The 21,570-nt window shown below is 40.5% G+C and overlaps 1 protein-coding gene across 1 annotated transcript in view; it reads left to right on the top strand.

Annotated features, from left to right (window-relative positions):
* Positions 1 to 21,570, top strand: part of ARHGEF26 (Rho guanine nucleotide exchange factor 26) — a 128,428-nt gene that overhangs the window by 48,689 nt on the left and 58,169 nt on the right. The window contains exon 6 of the mRNA XM_043595081.1: positions 20,828 to 20,980. Coding sequence (XP_043451016.1) covers positions 20,828 to 20,980 — 153 coding nt within the window. The remainder of the gene's footprint in view (positions 1 to 20,827; positions 20,981 to 21,570) is intronic.

The following is a 21,570-nucleotide window of genomic DNA, read 5'->3' as shown; positions in this document are numbered from 1 at the left end:
GAGATGCAGGAGTGAATGCCAAGCACGAAGCCCTGGGACTTTCCAACACTAAGAGACTGGGATTATGGGAGAAGGGCCAGCAAAGGAGGCTGAGAAGGAGCAGCTGATGGTGGTGGGGACGGGGTTGAAGGAGACCTAGGGGAATGGTGTGGCTAGAAGCCAAGTGGTATCTAGCTTGCTTTTTGTTTTCTTTCTGTGTTTATAGGGGAAACAAATCAGTATACCTTAAGAATTACTTTAGGGGCTCCTGGGTGTCTCAGTCAGTTACGCGTCTAACTTTGGCTCAGGACGTGATCTCATGGTTTGTAAGTTCAAGCCCTGCATCAGCTGTCACACAGAGCCTCCTTCAGATCCTCCCTCTCTCTCTGCCCCTCCCCCATGCTCTCTCTTTCTCTCTCAAAAATAAACATTAAAAAAAAAAAAACTTAAAAGGATTCCACAAGATGGAAGGTTTTTTTTGGAGGATCCATATTTTGTACTGTGTCTGTAGGTTGCAGAGTTCTGCACCAGAAGCGGTTGCTGTAGGTTCACTTCACCGTGTGATCAGTGTATAAAGGATGCACCTTCAGAACCCATTAGTCTTGGGCCTTCAAAGGGTTATTGGGGTAATTGGTATTCCTGCTAATCGGAGAAAGGAAGGATTGAGTGCTTCACTCAAAAAGGCAAGATGCTTTTGTTGAAGTTTTACTGGGACAGTCGGATGTAGGTGTTTCTTCCTGGTTTCATTTGTTTGCTGAAGGTGGAGATAGGTGTTTAAAGAATGGTTGGTCTAAGATTAGACTTAATAGAACGGAAAACTTCTCAGTGGCAGCATTTCCATCCCCAAATTGCCTTTTTACCAAATGAACCATGCAGGGTCTTTTGTTTGTTTGGCCATTTGTTTGTGATTTGATTTACAAAAATACTAGCTTTATAACAACATCTATTGCACCAATAAGGTACCTGGTTTTCCCGTGTTGGCATAGGGTGTAAGGGTTAGGCTGTGCTTTACTACTATTGACTTTAAAGCAGAGTGCTCATAAGGATCTTAATTCAGCCCATGTTTGGACCAATTTTCAGATAGGCAGTAGCCAAAATCAACATTTGAAAAATTGTTAAGGCTTTACAGCACAGTTTACTTATCATCAGAATGTCATGTGTTCAGCCAGGTGCTGTTAATACCTAAATATGCCATTGCAAGAGAATTTATTAGTAAAGTTTCCATGGATTCTTTTTCCCTCCTTCCCCAGTCCCTCTAACATTTAACTATGGTCCTGCCTTGGACTTTTGCCAGCATGTTATAAATAATTGGACTTAGCTTCTCATCTACTTTCTTCAGGCTCAGGTTATGAATATAAGTTGACAAGACTTTCGCACTGATTTTTGCTCTCCAAGATTGCATTAAGATTATGAGGAGATGGTTGAGTATAATTTGTCTTCCTTTATTCCTTCTGTAATCAAAGTGTAAATGTTCTTGATTAATTATAGTTCTCACGGAGATATCAGCTATAGCAATTTGCAAACTCCAAAGCCTTGATAATGAAGGACAAACATTTTATAACCATATACTTGTTAAATTTGATGTTAACTTCAGCAATTAATTCTTCCTCAGAGTTGAAATAATATTTTATAGGTTGATAAAAACTTTTTTTTTCTGTTAATGAGGAACCATTGATGTGTGTATGAAACTATTCCTGATGAACAGTATGTTGCTTTTCTTAGGAATTGAATGAAAAGTTGCAGAGGTTTTTATTTTCTCTACATATGTGGAGTTTGGCCTTACAGGTTCCTGACAAATGGAAGCAGAAGTTTAATGAATCCTAAAACTCATTTAGCTTCTAATTATACATAAATTTGAGGAGGTAGAAATAGTGATTTGACTTGGATGGAAATTACATCTTGTCAAGTATCCTTTGGTGCTTTGTCATTTGGTGATAACACCTGCCACCATTTAAGCAGCCCCGTGTGCCAGGTGCTGTGTCAAATCCTTTCTGTATTTTGTGCTTTATTTAACCCTTGCCACAATCTCTGCAGGAGATAATATTATATCCTTTTTAGCAGATGACGGAGAGGCTAAATAAATTGCTAGAGTGGTAAATACTCAGAATCTAAGTGATAAGCCAGAATTCAGACCCAAACCCGATCTCAGAGCCCTCTCTAAAGGGGGACAAATTCACATGCCTGCCTTGGCAGTCAGATCACATAGCTGAGTGAAGCAGGATGGGTACAGGATGGTTCTGGTGCTGGGGGGCGGGGGTGGTCGCTGTAAAGAGGTGTGAGTGCAGTTCCAGCCACTGTGACTGTTGGGGGAGTTTGAACTCTGTGTTGTGATCTGATATTTCAAGAAAAGTGGCAAATTAGAATGGGTGGGTGCAGTCTCTTGATTTTTAAACGTTGGGAGTTAATTGAGATTTTTTAAATACACATGTGTAGGGCAGTTTCAACCCATCAGCCACCCATTTGAGAGCTCTAATGCACATTTTGTTGATCATTTGGTTTAAATTAGCCTGATAAGATCAATTGGCCTTGTGCTCGTGTCACACAAGTCACAGTCTTGGAGTTCCTCAGAGACCTCTATAAATTCAGTGGTGTTGGAGAACAGAGGAAGGGAAAATATGTTTTAATGTATTAGGGTGCCTGCTGTCACCAGGACTTAGGGAGATTAAGCATAAAGAATTTCAAGTACATTTCTGACTAATGGTTAATAGTATGTAATTTGAGGCATTAAGAAAATACACTTGTATAATTTTCAATAACACATGCTTATCTTTATTTTTTCAGTCTGTTAAAATTAAATGGGCACTTGGTTAAATTATACTACCCTGTCAGTTTTTTGATAATAGAGCAGCTAAAGCATCAGATAGATTTGCCTTTTATATGGTCTTAACATAGAAGTAAAAATAGTGCCTTTCGCCTTTCTTGTATATTTTCAATACACAATTGAATTTTGTTTGTCTGATTTAAAAAGTTAAACGAGTTGATTCCTAAGTGTTAGTCTGGTAAGAAGGTAAGGCAACTACAGAAAACTGAGAAATAGTTAAAATTAGAAAATACGTTGATAAGAGAAATATATCTTGTATAAACACAGAGAAAATAGATGAGGGAGACGATTATGTTATGTTGAATCTCTGGAGGTCCTAGATGTAGTGAAAATGCCCTCTGCATGCAAATCACGATATTCCGGTGTAGGGGCTCCTGCCTAGAATGCTTTCAGTGTCTACTTTTTTAAAACCTGAATTTTACTACCCTGTATCATAAGGTCAAGGGTAAAGTTCGGGTTTTGAACGTCTAAGAAACAGTGATGGCATCACTTTCATCCTGTTTAAAAGGTGTCTCTATGAAAGGTGGTGGTTAGATTTTTTGGCCTCTGTCTCTGCACCTGCAGCTACACTTAAATCAAACCATTGGAGCCAAGGTTGGTTGTCACTGAGAACTTGCAGTGGGAAAGCTGCGGATTGTAAGGCCATTTTGACTGTCAGAGAAGGGCAGGCATTGATTCATGTGTCTATTAACTTTCCAAGGCAATAAAATACTTCCATCTTTTTTTTCCCCTCTTATTTATCTTCAAGCTAACCTTTTTTTTTTTTTTTTTAAGTATTTATTTTTGAGAGACAGATACAGAGCAAGCAGGGGAAGGGCACAGAGAGGGAGACAGCATCCCAAGCAGGTCTCACACTGTCAGTGCAGAGCCCAGCGAAGGGTTCAAACTCACAAACCGTGAGATCATGACCTGAGCCAAAATTAAGAGTCGGACACTTAACCAACTGAGCCACCCAGGCGACTCTCTTCAAGCTAACCTTAAACAACAAGAACAAAAACGTATAAGGAATTAATAATATACAGAGACCTAAAAATTTGTAAAAGTAAAGCAAGCCTTAATGAAATGACATTTTACAAAAGTCTTGAGTTCTTGGAAAATTCCTAGAGATAACATAGTCAATTCAGCATCGTATATTTAGTTTATTGTTGATTCATAATAATCATAAAACCTCCAAAAGACTTTTTGTTTCAGGGACCACTTCTCATGGAACAATTCTCTATAGATTAATTATGGTTTTCTAGTTTGCCAAATTTTTTTTTTTCTACTGTATGTTTGGTTAAGTTTTGTTTTAGAAAGAGGCTGGTGGGTATTTATTTTGTATAGCTCTAATGAGTTCTAAGGAAAGCCCTTAGAATAAGGACTACTGTTGAATGGAAGGTATAAAAGCACTTGGAAGCTGTAAAGCCCTATACAAGGTCTAGCAGATGATAATTCTGTAGTTGAAACTCACATTGGCCTTGCTACCACTAGTGCCAAGCCCTCTTCAGTTTCAGATGGACTACGAAAACTAGAGAAGCTGCTGACAACTTGAGTGATTGATCAGTCGTGTGCCGCAGCAGGACCTGGATCCTCCTGTAGTCCTGCTGTTCAGTAGCACATCCTTCCCTCCCACGGGGGTAGTAGCCTCTTGCATTCCTTCGAAGTGGAGACCATCACCCTACAAAGGGATCACAGTGCAGCTCTCCCTTGAGTAAACTACAGTAGGAGGTCTCTTTAGTCCTCAAATGCCTACGACTAGCTGAGAGCTGGCTCTGCTTTTGCAGAAAGTGAGGATGGAGAGTGTGGTTGGGAGCTACTCTTTGATGCTAAATTGATCAAATGCAAATGCCTGTGTATATTGGCCAAAGTCCAGATTAAGCTTTATGCAGGAGTTTCCACTATAGCTATTAAGATGCCGATAAAAAAAAAAGAAGACCGGGACATGACAGACTCCCTGCAGACTTGCGTGGTTACCTCTCTACAGTCTAGCCACTGCGTATTCTGACGAATGACAGGGTTGTGGTGATCTTGCATGAGCATTGTTAGCAAGCAACGAAAGAAGATTCTGCCATGGCTTTGTCCTTCCACGGTAGGTAGGTGGGTACGGGCATATAGGCTGGCTTTGTAAAGTGGCTCAGGCAGGTGGATGGGAAGGAACCAAGAAGAGGTGTGCATCCATGGGCTTTTCTTAGAAGGAGTTTTGTGGTGAGAAGCCAACAGTTAGAGATTTGGTTTGGACAGCTGGCTCCCATTGATGGTTTAGAAGGGGATGAAAGGGCCAGATTTTTTAGAAGGGATTTGGGTAGGTTCTTAAAAGTGGATTGAAGCAGGGTAAAAAAAAGGAGGGGATGGTGGGGGGCGGTGCATCATGAAGAGGGAAAATACCATTGCAGAAGACGTGTGTTTTGGGGCCAAAGTTTTGGTAGGGAAATAAGAGAAGGAGGGGATGCATGTATAAAAAAGAACACAAACTGATGAAATGTGACTGCGCATGGTTTATAAATTACTGGCAGCATCACATGGGGATTTGAGAGGTACATCTACTGTAGAAATTTCCCTCAAGGAATAGATAATGTGTTTTGTAATCCGAAATTTATCATTATTAAAGAGAGTAATAAGCATCTTGGTTGTGGTCAAATGCTAGGTAAAATTTTTGGAACATTTTGACTCTTCTAGACTAAACTGCCATCATTGGACCTCTCTGCAGGTCTTACGGGAGGTTGTAAAAGCAAACCTTTCTTAGCTTTCTATAAATGAAACCATTATTCCCTCTCACTAGGGAATCTTGTATGGTAAGGGAGCAAAAGGTTAACAGTTGTTACTTGGGTCAGAGGCCAATGCAGGGGGGCAGGGCCGTTTTGGTGTGCCCATACTGTCTCCAGTTCCCCGGTGTGGCTAGGAAGGTTTGGGCTAGATTCCCTCTCACTGAGCCTACAAAGATGTTTAATACTCCCACATCTCTCAGCCCTTTGGGTCTGTGGAGTGGTTTCAGATTGTGTTGTTGTGGGGCCTGGAATTTCCGGAAGGCACTTTGGGGTTGGCCAGTTTGGGTGTCATGGAAGCCAAACAACTGGACTCTGGGCCTTCTGGCCCTGCCTCAGCCAGGACAGCTTGCTTATATTGTTTAAGTCCTGGAACTTTTAGTAAGAGTCACTTGACAAGAGACGAAACACACACAGAATCACTGTCTGGGAAAGTAGGAAAAGAGCGCGCTCCGTGCATGAACACAATTAACAGATAGCAGCTTTGACCCCTTCTGTCCATTTCCCAGCTGCTGTCCTTTTTATTGAAAGAATAATTCATACACCATACAAATAATCTGTTTAAGTTGTATCATTTGGTGGTTTTAGTGTATTCACAGGCTGAGCAAAGCTCTCTGAGCTTTTCTCCAAAAGAAAGGCTATATCCATTAGCGCTCACTCCCCATTTCCCCCCACACCTCCCCGTCTCCAGAACAACCATGAATCCACTTTCTGTTTCTGCGAATTTGACTATTCCGGACACTTCATATTAATGGAATCACGTGATATATGATCTTTTGTGACTGGCTTCTTTCACCTGGCGTAACGTGTTTAAGGTTCATCCATGTTGTAGCATGTGTCAGTACTTTCCTGTTGCAGAGTAATATCCCATCATATGGATATACTGGATGTTATTGAGCCATTTGTTAGTTGGTTGACATTGGGCTGTTTCTCCTATTTGCCATTATCAATTATGCTGCCATGAACATTTGGGTGCAGGTTTTTGTGTGAACATATGTTTTCCTTTCTCTTGAGTATATATACCTAGGAGGGGGATTGCTGGGTGATATGGGAACTCTCGGACATTTTGAGGAACGGCCAGGCTTCTCTTCTCCTAAGTGGATTATGTGTGTAGACTGTGGATGGCCTCCTTGCTTCCTCACACCACAGTTGAGTCTTCAGCTCTACATCCTGTTCTTTACCCTGCTACCTCCTGGTTACTTGCCTAAAATATAAGCAATATCCATAGTCCTCTGTTACTTAAGGCATTGAAACTGCTCACCAAGGACTCCCAAATTATTCACAGCCTCAGCTCAAGCTACATCTAAAATTTCATCTTCTAGTGATTTCCCAATTTCTGTGTATCTTTCTATGTTAGCTGTTTTCATTATATAAAGCCAGTGGTTCCTAAACTCCTTTGTGTCGTTGACTCCTTTGAAAGTCTACCATTAACAAACCCTGAGGTCCACCACCACCTTCCCCGGGCACAAGCTGTGAGTTCCCATCTCTGCTCCTACCATTCCCTCACTTCCCCATCTCCCTCCTCCTTTCTGGTGGTTACCTAATATGAAAATCTCTTACCTTTTGAAGTGTCTTTTGGAGGACCTTAAAAAGACAGTGTTTTGTTTTTCATCAGTGGTGCTAACAGTTGTTTGTATAGTCCTCCAGGAGGGCCCTGAAGGAGCAGAGCAGGGATGGCTTACCCCCTAGGAACTAGACTGTAAGTGCTATAGAGGTGGAGATTTTTGTTGGAATTGCCCTGGGCTGTGTGTTCTCTGTGCCTAAAATAGAGCCTGGCACATAGTAGGTGTTCAGTTAAGTAATCGTGGGATGAACGAATAGGAGAGGGAGCTGGGTCTTGAGCCTTCTGCTTTCTGGAATTGACGAACCTCTAAAGTCAGGCTCATGAATAATCCAGGGGCCTCCTTACAGATAGTGGATATTAGATATTGGAGAAGGAACAGAGGTTAGATGACAGATTCCAAAAGGATTAAGGGGATATATTAATTTCCTATTGCTGCTGTAGCATATTACTGCAAACTTCGTGGTTTAAAACAACACAAGTTTTGGGGCGCCTGGGTGGCGCAGTCGGTTAAGCGTCCGACTTCAGCCAGGTCACGATCTCGCGGTCCGTGAGTTCGAGCCCCGCGTCGGGCTCTGGGCTGATGGCTCAGAGCCTGGAGCCTGCTTCCAATTCTGTGTCCCCCTCTCTCTCTGCCCCTCCCCCGCTCATGCTCTGTCTCTCTCTGTCCCAAAAATAAATAAACGTTGAAAAAAAAAAAAAAAAAAAAAAAAAAAAAAAAAAAAAAAACAACACAAGTTTTTTCTCAAGTCGAGGTATCACCAGGGATAGTTCCTTCTGGAGGCACTAGAGGATAATCTGTTCTTTTTTTTTTTTTTTTTTAGTTTTTATTTATTTTTAATATACATCCAAGTTAGCATATAGTGCAACAATGATTTCAAGAGTAGAGTCCTTAATGCCCCTTACCCATTTGGCCTATCCCCGCCCCCCACCAACAACTCCTCCAGTAACCCTCTGTTTGTTATCCATATTGAAGAGTGTCTTATGTTTTTGTCCCTCTCCCTGTTTGTATATTATGTTTGCTTCCCTTCCCTTATGTTCGTCTGTTTTGTATCTTAAATTCCTCATATGAGTGAAGTCATATGATATTTGTCTTTCTCTGACTAATTTTGTTTGCATAATACCCTTGAGTTTCATCCATGTAGTTGCAAGTGGCAAGGTTTCATTCTTTTTGGTTGTTGAATAATACTCCATTGTATATACATACCACATCTTCTTTATCCATTCAGAGGATAATCTGTTTCTGAGCCTTTCCCAGCTCCTGGAGGCCACCTGCATACCTTGGCGTATGCCCCTTTCTTCCATCTCTAAAGCTAAGTGCATTGTGTTCATTGTTTTTCTCTTTGATTTCTGCTTCCATCCTTACATCTTCTCTCTGATCCTGATCTTCCTGTCCTCTGCTTAGAGGGACCCTTCTCATTACATTGGGCCTACCTGGATAATCCAGGAGGACTTCCCCCTCAGGATCCTTAATCATATCTGCAAAGTCATTTTTACCGTGTAAGAGAACATAGTCACAGGACATGGACATCCTTGGGGGCCATGATTCAGCCTGCCACAGGGTACTCTACAGATAAACACAGTGCCTTTTGTGTTTTTGCCAAGTGTGTCTGTGCCTTGCTTAGCTTAATGCCTCATAATTGTGATATGACATGACTTCTTCCTCACAGTATAAAAAAAATGTTCTACTACTTCTCAGCAGAAAGTTGTTAGTTTGCCCTACTTTGTTGCTTTCCCGTTTGTAACTCACTGAATTAGTACCAAAACATAGGTCCTAAAAAGGACCAATGAGATCCTCCTCTAATTTTCTTTTTTTTTATTATTTTCTTTTTTTAGAGAGAGTGAGCACACGTGTGCAAGAGAGCTTGTGTGTGAGTGGGGGAGGGGCAAAGGGCTAGGGAGAGTAAGAATCCTAAGCAGGCTCCATGCATGCTCAGCATGGAGCCTGATACAGGGCTCGATCCCATGACCATAAGATGATGACCTGAGTCGAAATCAAGGGTCGGATGCTTAACCGAGTGAACCACTCAGGCACCCCTAGTTTTGTCATTGATAAGTATCCATTAAAAATTTTTAGGGGTGCCTGGGTGGCTCAGTTGGTTAAGCGTCTGACTTTGGGTCAGGTCATGATCTCACAATTAGTGTGTTTGAGCCCCATGTTGGGCTCTATGCTGACAGCTCACAGCCTGGATCCTGCTTCAGATTCTGTGTCTCCTCTCTCTGACCCTCCTGTGCTCACATTTTTTTTCTCTCTCTCTCTCTCTCTCAAATAAATTAAACATTAAAAAATTTTTTAAAAATAAAAAAAAATTAAAAGTTGTTGAACACGCATATCTGTGATTTTGAGCTTATTTGGTATATGGCAGGATTATTCTATCTGCCCACTGGGACTTAATTGATGGAAATATAGGAGCTGGGTTTGCTGTCTTTGAACAGACTGTACTGGAAAAGCAAGACAGCTTACTGGCATTATTTAAAAGATGTGTGAATTCATAGAATTCATATAGGAGGGAAAGGCATTTATTGCACTTTAAATGATAATAATAATTAATGGTAATGAGTGTGTACCGTGTGCCAGACCATATTGTAACCACTTAGCATGGTTTAATTCATTCAGTCATCATGAGAACCACATGAGGTCATACCATTATTATTCCCATTTTACAAATGAGGAAATAGGACGTGCTGATTTTAAGCGAGTTGCCTAAGGTTACACAGCTAGTAAAAGAGGGGGCCGGGACTTGAACCTAGGCCATCTGGCTCCTGAGCCTGCACTCATTTTCCAGAGGTGCGATGTAATGGTATACAATTAGCCTTGCTCCAGTAGGTAATGTGTGAAATTGACCTTATCTGAACGTCTATTCACCTGTAGGTATTATTGTCTAATAGCATTTACTTGTGAGATAAGAGATCACCACCTATCCCTAATATTGGGAAAGAGAAAGCAGAAACCCTGGTCTTTAGTATTGAGGAGGTGATTTGGAGGCTTAATCATCTCATGTTGCCTCGTTTTGTTCCTTCATGCTCCCCTACCATTGGACTGTGGGCTCTTTTCCCTTCTTTCTGGCATGTTTACCTCTTTGCTGTGATGCTTGCTGGTGGTCTTTCATGGGCTGATTATGGTGTGTGGTGGGACCGATGGTTGACCTAGTCTTCTCCATTCATTTGTTCATTTTGTTTTACTAAATGAAGAAACAGAAATTTATCATTATCTCAAATCCACTTAAGAGCCAGAACGAGAATTTGTTTATCCCATAGATCCTTTTCTTTGGATACTTTGCTAGCCAGTGCTAATAACCGTCTAAAAAGAAAGCATTTAAAAAATCCTTGCTGAAATTCGGAGAGGGCTGTCCGAAGAGGGAGGACAGGAGCCAGCTGCTGTGTAAACTGCAACAGGTTTGAAAAATGTCAGAGAGGACTTGAAATTCTATTTCTCTTGCGTAGGCAAGCATCATTTTTCTTAGGGTGTTATGCCTTAGGAAACAGACCTTTTTAAAAAAAAAATTTTTTTTTTAATGTTTATTTATTTTTGAGAGAGACAGAGACAGAATGCGAGTGGGTTAGGGGCAGAGAGAGAGGGAGACACAGAATCTGAAGCAGGCTCCAGGCTCTGAGCTGTCAGCACAGAGCCCGATGCGGGGCTGGAACTCACGAGCCAAACTCACCTCACCAAAGTCAGATGCTCAACAGGCGCCCTGGAAACTGACCTTTTTATAGTTTTTCTAAATTGTGTCCTGGTCCCTTTTTCTTCTTGATGAAATTGATGGGAGCTATAGGACGTATTTCTTTCTTTAGGAAGACAACTTTTGGGGACACGATTAATAAAAAACAAATATGCAAAGATTTGGGGCTTACTTCAAATGTTACTCTTCTTTGCGGATTGAATTCTGACTTGAAATACTGTGGGCACCATGCAAAAGGATCTGGAAATAGTGCCTGAAGAGAAATGTGTCCTTTCATGTGCTGGTTTTATTCCAGAATTACCAACCCACAATAGGAAAGGGGGCTTCAGCATGAAGACTGTTTTGTTTTACTTGACTTTGTTCCAGTATTCTATAAATTCATTCTTGGTAGCTGTTTCCCAGCAGCCACCAAGAATCCACGTTTTCCTGGTTTGTTTATAATTGATAATTTATATTCCCAATTGCATCCACAGAAGGCTCAAGGCAACTTACAGTAAATGACATGTTTGAGTGGGAGATGAATGTGGCTGTTTAAGCGAGAAATAGAAAACAAGGCAGCAATGATGATAGCTAAGGTGCTCGGCTACATCTCCTGCCTAGCGTTACTAGGAGTGAGGGTTAAACACAGCTTTATCCTTCCAGGCAGCCAAGGTAAAAGGGTCACAGAATCGGTTATGTAACTGTCATCTAATAAAAGGAAACAGTTCCTCAGAAGTCATAAATCTTTCCTAGGTTTTGAGTTTTCAAAGGATTTTTGCCAGGCGATGGATTAGCAAAATTATTCTTGAGGTTACAAGCCCGGTATCCTAGATGCTGTGCAAAAAGCCTAACCAGCCATGTGTTTACCCTGATATTTGCTGACCAGCAGAGCCATTCAGAGCCATCCCACCACAGCCCACCCATGCCGAGAGGACCCTGCTAATTTAATGTACGTATTAAATCGTGCTTGGTGCATACTTGCTTTACATTATCACTCCCTGTTGCTCTCCTTGGAAGATGGTACTTTAACAATGGGGCAAGGAGGACTAGCAGGTATCTGGTTTTGATTCATTCAGCACATTTATCGAGTGCTCATTCCTTGCCAGCTCCTGGAAAGCCAATGGTGAACCAAGCATACTTGGTGTCAGTCTGTGTGGTCATATATAAAATTTGGGAATGATTTTCTGTTGTGTGGAAATTAATAGTTGTGCTCAAATAAAAAAAAAAATTAAAAAGTATAATAACCCAGGGCATCACAGGCCAGTTCATACAGCAGCTTTGATATCTTCTAAGGACATTTTGATAAGAATGGTTTCTGTCATTCATTAGCATGTTATCCTCATTCCAGGAGAAATTACAATATGGATGAATGCATGTGAGTAGCCCTGAAACAAAAGAATCAAGTATGCAGTAAGTTACCATGGGAACAAGCCCTTTTCTCTCCAATATGTTTTTGTGAAACATTCAGATGATAAAGACTTTAAATTCTCATTTTTAAGTGAAAACAGCCTAATGGCATTAAAATTGCAAGAACTTTTAAAGCACTATTTTCATATCTTCGTATGGTCCATTTTACATTCCTTCGAGCATGTACGTCATCAGTGAGAGGAAAAAATAATTAAAGGGGAGCCTTAACTGAGGTGGAGTGGTCTTGGGTGGGGGGCCCTTAGCTCTGCAGTCTGTCTTTGCGTCTCTCTTCCCTGGCCCTAGCTCCACCTTCGTTGTTTTGGGATTGCTAGGCGCCTTGAACTGAAGGTGCCTGGGGGTACTGGATTTAAACCCAAGAAAACTCTGTGTTGTGTGGTATTGAGGGTAGGAAAACCCTTAGTTTCTCTTTTTCACCCCAGTCTCTTCTGTTCTCTGCCTAGGCTGATCTTAAAGGTTTTCACAGGGTGATAAGAATCTCTTAACAAAAACCATCCTAGAGATTTTAAGGACCAAGCAGCAGCTATCAGAATGAGAGTTAGGTTTAGGTTTACCAGAACAGTTTTGTTAGGAGATATATATAAGATACACACACACACACACACACACACACACACACACACACACATATACATACATATATATAAAACCTATTTATTCATTTATTTATTTAAATCTCACTTTCCCAATCAGTCTTAATTTCAACCCTTATCCCTTATCAGTCCAGAGATAACATTTCAGAAGAAAAAGCTAAAATAGAACATGACAAGATATATGTATCATAGTCTGCTAAGGAGGAAACCTCGTGAGACCTTTACCACATCAGAATGTAGGGTAGTCTGATTGAGAAGCAGCAGCCCTATATTTTTGTCAAAGTAACATACTTTTCCATCGTTGCTAGACTGGTGAAGGATTCATAGATGGGCTTCACCTTATTCATCAATTTGGATTGATCGATAATGGCTGCTTGGAGTGCAGATTCTGGGTCTGGGCAGAGTGCCACAATTGGTTTGTGACGTCTGCCATGGGTTAGTGGTGGTACTCTTGTCATGCACTGCCATCCCCAATCCAGTGTAGTATTAAAGGAAATTGACGCTGATCTTTAGCGTCAAAATGACTACCACCAAAAAGCCCCAAACGAACAAGCCCCAAAGCTCACTTGTCTGCAGCAGAATATAAATTCATTGTTGGTACAGTACAGGATGTTCTGTTGGTGCTCTGTTAGGAAAGTATTTCCAGCAGCAAATAGTTTGCTGCCACTTATCTGGAATATTTCTTTGGCGAAGATATTTTATTATATAACAGCGACTTAGACATGCGAAACCTGCCTGGTATGTTACATGTCTCCAGCATAAGTGAATATGACCCTCTCTGGTGGGAGACTGCAGCTGTTTAGATTGACGGCTCATTCAAGTAAGGAAGAAGTCCAAGAATGATTTGAGTCTGCGTTAGGCAGATGGTTATTAATGAAGGAAAAGTACCTTGAAAGGATGCCATTCCAGGAAGGGCACGGGACAGCGCTGATTATAACCAGAGCCCTGCTTTCTGCGCTTCTCCAGCTAAAGCGCTGAGTGCTGAGCCTCTTAGCCAAGCGAGAATCCTCCCTGAACTGGGTGGGGGAGGGGCTGGTCCAGGCAGGTTTTTCGGAGAATGCAGCTGGCAGCGAAGAAACTAGGACTGGCCTCCATCTCAACTGGGTGATCCTACTTGACGGGACCCTAAAAGCTTGTGCAGGGCGTTTGTATCCTCATTGGTTGGTGGCCCTCACTGTGCCCTGCTGTAGTTTTGGGAACCCAGTTTGTGGTCCAAAAATACATGTTCATTTGATATATCAGTGAGTAAAGCATGTGTAGAGACTGACCAATTTGTGGGTGTTAGGTTTTTGGTAAAACAAAATTGCTTGAACCTGTTTCATCTTTAATTTCCTATTGAAAACACAAATTTGATTTATTCAAACCAATATTGCACTGTGTATTAACTATAATTTAAATAATTTTTTTGTAATTTAAATAAACTAAAATTTAAATTTTTTATTTATTCATGTCAAATATTTGACTGTGTTTCACGTACTATGGTCCGGTTTTTGGCCATACTACAGTTAGAGTCAGGTACTTGAACATAAGAGACCTGGCCTCTGTCCTCTAGATCTTGCTAAGAGAGGCAAATGTAAACACAATCGTAATATAATTAATTGGGATCATAGTAGGGATACCAACGGAGGGGTTTATAAAGAACATAAAGCAACGCAGCCCAGAGGGTCAGGGAAAGCTTCTTGAAAGGAGATGAAATTTAATCTGAGACTTGAAAGCTGGTTGGGACTTTGTTAGGCAATGTGGAGGGCAGCAGGGTACAAGGAGGGCAAAAAGGAATGACTCGGAGATTCACAGGGCTTCTGTGAAACCAGCATTTGCTTATGCTGTGTCGGCGGGGACCAGAATCCATCACTAGCTGTGGCCTTCCTAATTGTCTTCCCCTGGAGGCTGTACCTGGGGTGGTCGACAGTTCGTCCGCTGCCCCGCAGATCTTGCCACAGCATAAATCAACGGTGCAGGTCTTCACTGTGTTGATGTGTGTGATTTACGTGCTGAGATGATTCGACAGCTGGTCTTCTTGGAAAATAATATAGTTCTTTCTCAGCTCCAGCTGTTAGTCTTTTTACTGGATGTCTAGATTGAAGGATGGCTGGTAGTAGCAGACCAGCTCAGTGGGCATCTGTGAGCAGAAGCAGTAGGTGTGCTTTGAGCATGGGCACTGGGCTCTGGAAGGCTGTGGCTCTGGTTCAGATGGAGGCTCCATTGTTTTAGTTTTTGTCATAAGCTCTCTTAGCCTTGGTTTTCTGATCTCTAAAATGGGTATGGGAGGCATCTCATAAAGTGGGCTTGAAGATTAAATTAAATGAGGCAGTATATGGGAAACATGTAGCACTGGGCTTGGTGATCATGAATATCAATCGTTTGCTCCTTGACATCTACCAAAGCCTTTCACCTTGAGCTGGACACATGGGAGGAGATTTGGTGGTGACTGCTTGAATCTGATTTGTTGTCTGTATTAAATAAATTGTAATCTCCTGTATAGATTGGTGAATTTACTGTACAGCCCTCAAGAGCTATCAGGAACACTCACGTCTGACATGCTAATTACATTACCAACAGAATATTTTTTAAATTGTTTATTTTTAAGAGGGAGGGAGCACAGGCAGGGGAGGGGCAGAGAGAGGGAGAGAGAATCCTAAGCAGGCTCTGTACTGTCCGTGCAGAGCCAGACATGGGGCTTGATCCCATCAACTGTGAGATCATGACCTTAGCTGAAATCAAGAATCAGACACTTACCTGACTGAGTCACCCCAGCGCCCCACCAATTGACTATTAAGAAGGCTGTTAGTATGATAGACATTTATACTTCACATTTGTGTCTTTTCTGCCCACTACAGAAGGGAAAAAGTGAAGCTAACAAGTGCATGTGCTGGGTATATGAGAAACACCTCCTTCATTGTTGAATTTGTCTTGTAACCCACAATGTGATGCCACTTTTAAGACCATCACTTGATGAAGCAACCACAAAAATCCTAGAGAATATGCAGTCCTAGCAGTTCTGGAAAATACTAGAGTCAAGGATATAGGTCATGATTAAGCTTTTCTAACATAGACTTGTCATTAAGTCATCTTGAAGTTCCAGCTCCTGAGAGGCCACCGTGGTGTTCTCAGTGGTCTGACCATTGTCTGCACAGCTAGGGAGCTCACCTGGGCAGGTTGCAATCATTTGAAGCGTGGGTGTGGTTGTGCTGGTGCTCGAGAGGTCAAACAGGGCTACCTTGGGTTTCTGGTCGAGAGGCGCTGTTTCCAAGAAGCCTTTTCTGGTCGGTCCATCAGAGGTTTCTTAAAATCTACACTTTAGTGATGAGATTAGAATTTTGATTGAGGGGTGTGGGGCGGGAAGAGAGAGAGAGAGAGAGAGAGAGAGAGAGAGAGAGAGAGGAAGACTGTGTAACATGTTTGCTTATAAAACACGATCATCTTGGTAATGCAACAAAGAGGAAATATTGTCCAGAAAAAAACAATTCATAGGGTTGAAATATATTTCCCTTAAAATGTTGTCCTTCAAATAAGCCAAATTACTTCACAAACTCATTTAAATTTCATTGAGGGAACCAGCATGCTTTTACTTTGGCTTCAGGTTTTATTTGGATCTCCAGCGTCCTTTGTTATTGAAATAATACCTCATTCTTCAGTAATAACTTTCTTGGTCTTTTTGTAGCCCAGCTTACTTAGTAAAATATGCAAATTTGCCAAAATAACCAATAGATAATTTAACATAGGAAGCTTTAAATTATGTCTTAATTATGCTACTGTCAAAATAAAAGATGGGTGGCTTGGTTTATGTGAAAGTGAGTAGAATAAACAGATATTTCATTAGTGCTTTGTTTTTAATCTCGTACTTTGGCAAGGCTTTTACTGTGATAAATGAATTTTCCTTTTCATTGGGAAAAGCCAAGTTACTGTTGTTTTTGGTTATGTAGTTGCATTCCTTCAGACTATAATAGTTACTTAAAGACAAACTGTAAGGGATATTTGCCTCTAAGACCTTTATTTCTTAGATTTGCACGATAATGACCTTATGAGTAGTTTCTTATTTTTTCAACTGTCTTTGAACATTTTCCTGAAAGACACTTGGAGTTAAAATAATTATCAAGTATTTTGCATTTATAGGAAAACCAGCTAAAAGTGAACTACTTGACTACACACAACCTAGAATTCCTGTGGCTCTGAATTCTCACAGATGTGTATTTTCAGCTGTCCGTTTCACATGTCCAAGGCAAAATGAAATTGCTTCCTTCTTGCCTCTCCTCACTCCTCCTAAATCCCTGTCTTTGTGAATGATTTAATGGCCCACCTTGATGATGCCCAGGGGGAGACCTTGAATAGGGAAACCCCAGCATCTTCCTTGACTTCCCATCTGATGAATATCTTCATTCTGTGAACTTCTCCCTCACATTGTTACCCTAATCCGTGTCCTCTCTCTTTGATTTCCCACTGTCAGGTTTTATGCCATGTTGGCCATTTCACTGGTCTGCTTCTGGTCCATTTTCTCTTCACCTGTAATCTGTCCCTTCTCTGCCCCAATTTTTCTCTGATTCGATGATTTATTACTGCCGTCATCACCTCCAGTGGTTCCCTCTGTCCACAGATAAAGCCCTAGCTCCTCAGCATATAATCAGACCTTTGTAGTCTAGCTCTGACCTGCTCTTCAGCCCTCATTCTCTGCCGTTAGCCCTCCTGTGGTCAACACCTCAGCCTCAATGAACGCCAGTTCCCCAATATCTACATTGTCTCCCCTGCCCCTCTGCTTCCAGTAATGTCATCCTCATTAGTGATGACCCTCCTTGCACCTTTCCTCACCTGAGTTTACCATGTTCTCAGTCGCCCTGACCTCTGTTACAGGTCATGTGTTCTAATTAATTGGCTCTGTGCCGCCCATGGGCTACTCCTCTGTGAGTGTCAGAAAGAAAAGGATCATTTCCTATTCAGCTTTCACTTAATGAAATAATCTCTCCTTGGCATATAACTCAGCTTCTTCAGTAGTGGTTCTTGGCATTATTCTATCATTTCTTGATATATATGATTATTGGCAGAGACGGTCAGGTTGAAGTTCCTCTTCTAGATATATAGCCCCAAAGACTTGAAAACAAGGACTCCCATAGATGTTCGTGTGCAAATGTTCAACAGGTGAATGGATAAATATAATATATATATACACAATAGAATATTATTCATCCATAAAGAGGAATAAAGTTCTGTTACATGTGTCAACAGAGATTGACCAGAAAACATACGCTAAGGGTATTAAGCCCGATAAAAAGTACAAACATTTCATGATTCCACTTATATGAGATATGTAGAACAGGCAAATGCATAGAGTTAGAAAGTAGATTAGAAGTGATCAGGGGCTGGGGAAAAGGGGACTAGAGCATTATTAGGTGATGGGTACAGCATTTCTGTTGGAGGTGATGAAAATATTTTGGAAATAGGGGCGATAGTTGTACAACATCATGAATGTGACTAATGCCATTGAATTGTACATTTAAAAATGTTTAAAATGGAGTACGTTAAATGGTGAAATGGAGCTCAGTTGGTTGAGCTCCAACTTCGGCTCAGGTCACGATCTCACAGTTTGTGAGTTCGAGCCCTGCGTCAGGCTGTGTAGTGACAGCTCAGAGCCTGGAGTCTGATTCTGTGTCTGATTCTGATTTTGGATTCTGTGTCTCCCTCTCTCTGTTCTTTCCCTGCTCACATGCTGTCTCTCTCTCAAAAATAAATAAAGATTAAAAAAAATTTTTTAATGGTTAAAATGGTAAATTTTATGTTACATATATTTTGCCCCAATAAAAAAATTTATAGTTCATGTAATTAAAGAAACAGTGACACCACCCCTGCTAGGCATGTATGTTCCAACAAGTGATTTTATGCAAGCATGTTGTCTTTATCATTTATGTTTATCAGACTTACCTTCCCAATGTAGCATAGATTTCTTGAAGTCAGGGACCAGTCTCTATAGAAAATAGCTTTTGAGAAACATGGCTTTTAAATATCTTTTAATAAACATGTGAGTTTGGAGTTGGTTGTTTTTGCAATTGCTGAAACTTTTAGGAGAGCATTTGATATTTTCCTTGAATGTTAATAGAATCAGTCCTGACAAAGCAGTATGCAGCTATTTTGGAACATACTGGTGTATTTTCTGACCTACTATGTAAGAATTGTGCATACTAACCCTGACACCTTTGGAAGGAAAGCCAAATAGCCCAGCCAAGTGTGCTTTAAGTTTTTTTTTCTTGCTGTTTTAAACAAAGGGCTTGGGGGACTGGGCCAATTACAATCTTGTGGATGGGAATCCTACTAATTATTTTCCCTAAATCCTTCTCAAAGGCAATAAAAATACAGGTGCTTTCTCAGGGTATACATAGTTTTACTCTTCTATGAGTTAAGGTATATTTCTTCATCTTTTAAGCTCCTATGAAAACATTAAAAAATCAAATATGTAATGACGACAAACACAGTTTATACTACAATGAGATTAATGTACATGTAAGTATATAAAATTAAGACCTTTTAAAATCTTACCTTATTGCTGAGTGCCAGGATTTTCTTTAAAAATAACTGAGATGAGAATGTGAGAAAATGTTAGCCTATATTTACTATTAATCATCTTGTATACATTTCTGTTGTCTCATTCACCGTCAGCCTTGAATTTTGTATTTGGAGTCCACTGGTTAGGAGAAATGATGTGAGGAATGCTAAGAGCTTATTGAAAACCATATTCCCTTGTATCCTTGACCTCCAGACGTCAGTGTTAGAAATTACTGTTGATTTCACCTTCATTACACTTTCTTTGGAAGATGCTTTGGTCACACAGTGATAGTTATTTCTAATAGATTTTCTTATCCCTCCGAACTTGGACAGTAAGTGTGCTCTATGGAGGTTCATCTCTGTTTTTAGTGTGTGTTTTGAATCGTCTGAAGATCTTGATATAAGGCAGGTTCAGACTGGGGGAGGTAGGTGGTGAGATTCTGCATTTCTAGTAAGCCCATAGGTGCCTGGTCTGTGGACTACATTTTGAGCAGCAATGCTCTGGGTAGAAACCTATTTCAAATACCTGATTTTGATGTGCTGTAAAATGTGGATGCCCTCTAGAGTTGCCAGATAAAATACAGGATGCTCAAGATGTCCCAGGCACTAATTTTATACATACCTGTACTAAAAAATTACTCTTTTATCTGAAATGTAATTTTCACTGGACTGGACACTAGATAAATGGGTCGATACACACACCCACCCCAAATCTGGCAACCCTAAAATGCAATCTGAATAATTTCTGAGTACATTTAAATGTCATGCATATCATTAGAGTTAAAATATGATTATTTTCAGAGAAAGCACACAGAATTAGGTTTATTTCAGACTTGTTTTTTAAGTACTTATTTAGATGTTTTGCTCATAGACTTTTCAGTACAATAAAATATGGAAACATGAACCTCCTCCTCCAATATCTAGGGAATACTTAGAAAAAAGTAGTGAAATTTGTACGTTCTAACATATACCTAAAAGCACAAAAAGGACCTGTGTTATCAGTGTTTCCAGTTGAACACTTGAAGTAGTAAGATGTTAATGTGATAGATTTAAACTTCGACAATTTTTTATAGTTTTTTCTTGTATCTCTTTGAGATGGTATTGTGCACTGTTGACATTTTTAAACTCTGTATAATAAGATTGCATGAGAATCATCTTTGATTTTTTAAATTTAACATTTTTTTAATGTTTATTTTTGAGAGAGGAGATAGAGTGAGAGCAGGGGAGAGGGAGAGAGAGAGAGAGAGAGAGAGAGAGAGAGACACACACACACACACACACACACACACACACACACAGACACACACACACACAAACTATCTCAAGCAGGCTCCAGGCTCTGAGCTGTCAGCACAGAGCCTGATGTGGGCTCAAACTCATGAACCAAGAGATCATGACCTGAGCTGAAGTCGGACACCTAACTGACTGAGCCACCCGGGCGCCCCTGATTTTTTTTTTTTTTTTTAACTATATGGAAGAAAATGTAAATGCTTTTCTTTGTTTTTTTTTTTTTTCAGATTCTTTATGGAATTGGAAGCAAGACATCAGAATAATATCTTCATAGATGACATAAGTGACATTGTGGAAAAGCACACAGCATCCACATTTGACCCATATGTGAAATACTGCACAAATGAAGTCTACCAACAACGAACACTACAGAAATTGTTGTAAGAGATGTTGAATGTTACATTCAATAGCCTCACCTCATTTTAATTAGGTCACATAGATAGAAATGAATTGATATCTTAAATTATATTTAGAAATGCCTCCTGCTGGGCAATTTCCCAGGATGGCTTTCAGGGTGAGGGTGTTTGAGTAGAAAATTCTAGTCTGTGGAGCACTTTCTCTCTAAAGCAATTATGAAATTAGGGGTTTCTGTTACTGTTTCCCTTGTTGTTTCTTTAAATTGCTGCAAAACACAGGAGTGATTGTCATGCCAAAGTCTCCGGTTTTCTAAGCCATTACCTGGCTATTAAGTAGTTTGCTTCAGGCCAGTAGAGTTCTTGAGTTGAACTCCTGTTTTGCCTAGATCCAGAGTTTCTCTGTTACTCTAATCTTCCTCCGTTCAAATGACAACTCAATATTAAGTTGTTTTTGTTGTTATTGTTGTTGTTGTTTGTTTTTGTTTTTAGAAGAGTTGCTGATTTTCTTCTGGGTAGTTAGAAGTGAGGCGAGAAGGGGAAAAAAATGTTCTTAAAGGCTTTAATTGTGCAACAAAAAAGAATTGGCTTTAAATTTGCCTCCTCACCTTTTCCCT

Source organism: Prionailurus bengalensis, chromosome C2 (genome assembly GCF_016509475.1).
Source record: "Prionailurus bengalensis isolate Pbe53 chromosome C2, Fcat_Pben_1.1_paternal_pri, whole genome shotgun sequence".
Lineage (NCBI taxonomy): Eukaryota > Metazoa > Chordata > Mammalia > Carnivora > Felidae > Prionailurus > Prionailurus bengalensis.
This window is presented reverse-complemented; position numbering and strand designations above follow the sequence as displayed.